Source organism: Myotis lucifugus, unplaced genomic scaffold (assembly GCF_000147115.1).
Source record: "Myotis lucifugus unplaced genomic scaffold, Myoluc2.0 scaffold_473, whole genome shotgun sequence".
Lineage (NCBI taxonomy): Eukaryota > Metazoa > Chordata > Mammalia > Chiroptera > Vespertilionidae > Myotis > Myotis lucifugus.
In genome coordinates this window covers 119,525-120,793 of record NW_005871521.1, presented here as the reverse complement: position 1 = coordinate 120,793, position 1,269 = coordinate 119,525, and the positions used below count along the sequence as shown (strand labels likewise).

Below are 1,269 nucleotides of genomic sequence, written 5' to 3'. Positions count from 1 at the left end.
GCTTGATCCCCAGTGAGGGGCGTGCAGGAGGCAGCCCACCCATGATCTCTCTCATCATGATGTTTCTCTCTCTCTCTGAAATCAATAAAAAGGTATTTTTAAAAATAAAATAAATGAAGTAAAACAGTGGTTACAACCATGGCACCTCCAGGCCAGAGAGTCCATCCTGCACGCCCCGCTGCCCCGAGCCCCCCACACTGAACACGTCTTGCACACCAAGTTCAGTGGCCTCCATCCCTCCCCGTCTGGGCCGCCGCCGTGTGTGGCTAATCATTGGCAGGTCAGGTGTGAAGAGCACGGACCGGGCCACTATTTTTAGACCCGGAAGAAGGACGGCTCTTGGGCCTGTCTGCACCCTCACCTTGGACTCCAAGTAGATGTTGGCCAAGGACATCTTAGAGATCTTGTAGAGGCAGACGGAGAGGGAGACGGCGCACAGCACGAAGAGGGTGTCGTTGATGGCCACGCGCACGGAGACGATGGCCTTCCTCTCCCAGGTCCCCGTCTTCACCAGCACCGCGCAGGTGAGGTTCACCAGCAGGAACACCAGGCTGATGAGCAGCGAGGCCAGGTACAGGGGCAGCCTGGGAGGGGGAGAGGTTAGGGCACCACAGCTGCCCGGTCTGGGCCAATCTGAAAGAACACTGGTATTTTTATGGTGGAGCAGGACGTGCCAACGTTAACCAACACTTCTGTCTGTGTGTGTTTTAATCCTCCCCCGAGGATACTTTCCCACTGATTTTTAGAGAGGAAGGGAGAGGGAGAGACAGAGAGAAACATGGATGTGGGAGAAACACATCGATTGGTTGCCTCTTGCACATGCCCCCGACCAGGGCCCAGGCAGGGGAGGAGCCTGCAACCGAGGTACCTGCCCTTTTTTTTTTTTTTTAATATATTTATTGATTTTTTTTTTTTTTACAGAGAGGAAGGGAGAGGGATAGAGAGTTAGGAACATCCATGAGAGAGAAACATCGATCAGCTGCCTCCTGCACACCCCCTACTGGGGATGTGCCCACAACCCAGGTACATGCCCTTGACCGGAATCAAACCTGGGACCCTTCAGTCCGCAGGCCGACGCTCTATCCACTGAGCCAAACCAGTTAGGGCAGAGGTACCTGCCCTGGACTGGACTCGAACCCTTTGGTCCACAGGTTGATGTTCTATCCACTGAGCCAAACCAACTAGGGCTTTTTTGTTAGATGTTTCTTTTAAATATATTTTTATTGATTTCAGAGAGGAGAGGGGAGGGAGAGAGAAACATTATGATGA

The 1,269-nt window shown here is 52.7% G+C and overlaps 1 protein-coding gene across 1 annotated transcript in view; it reads right to left on the bottom strand.

Annotated features, from left to right (window-relative positions):
- GPR137B (G protein-coupled receptor 137B) overlaps positions 1–676 on the bottom strand; it is a gene marked incomplete at its 5' end in the record, with an annotated part of 7,554 nt that extends 6,878 nt beyond the window's left edge. Inside the window, one exon of the mRNA XM_006103238.3 lies at positions 362–676. Coding sequence (XP_006103300.3) covers positions 362–676 — 315 coding nt within the window. The remainder of the gene's footprint in view (positions 1–361) is intronic.
- Positions 677–1,269: the final 593 nt, after the last annotated feature.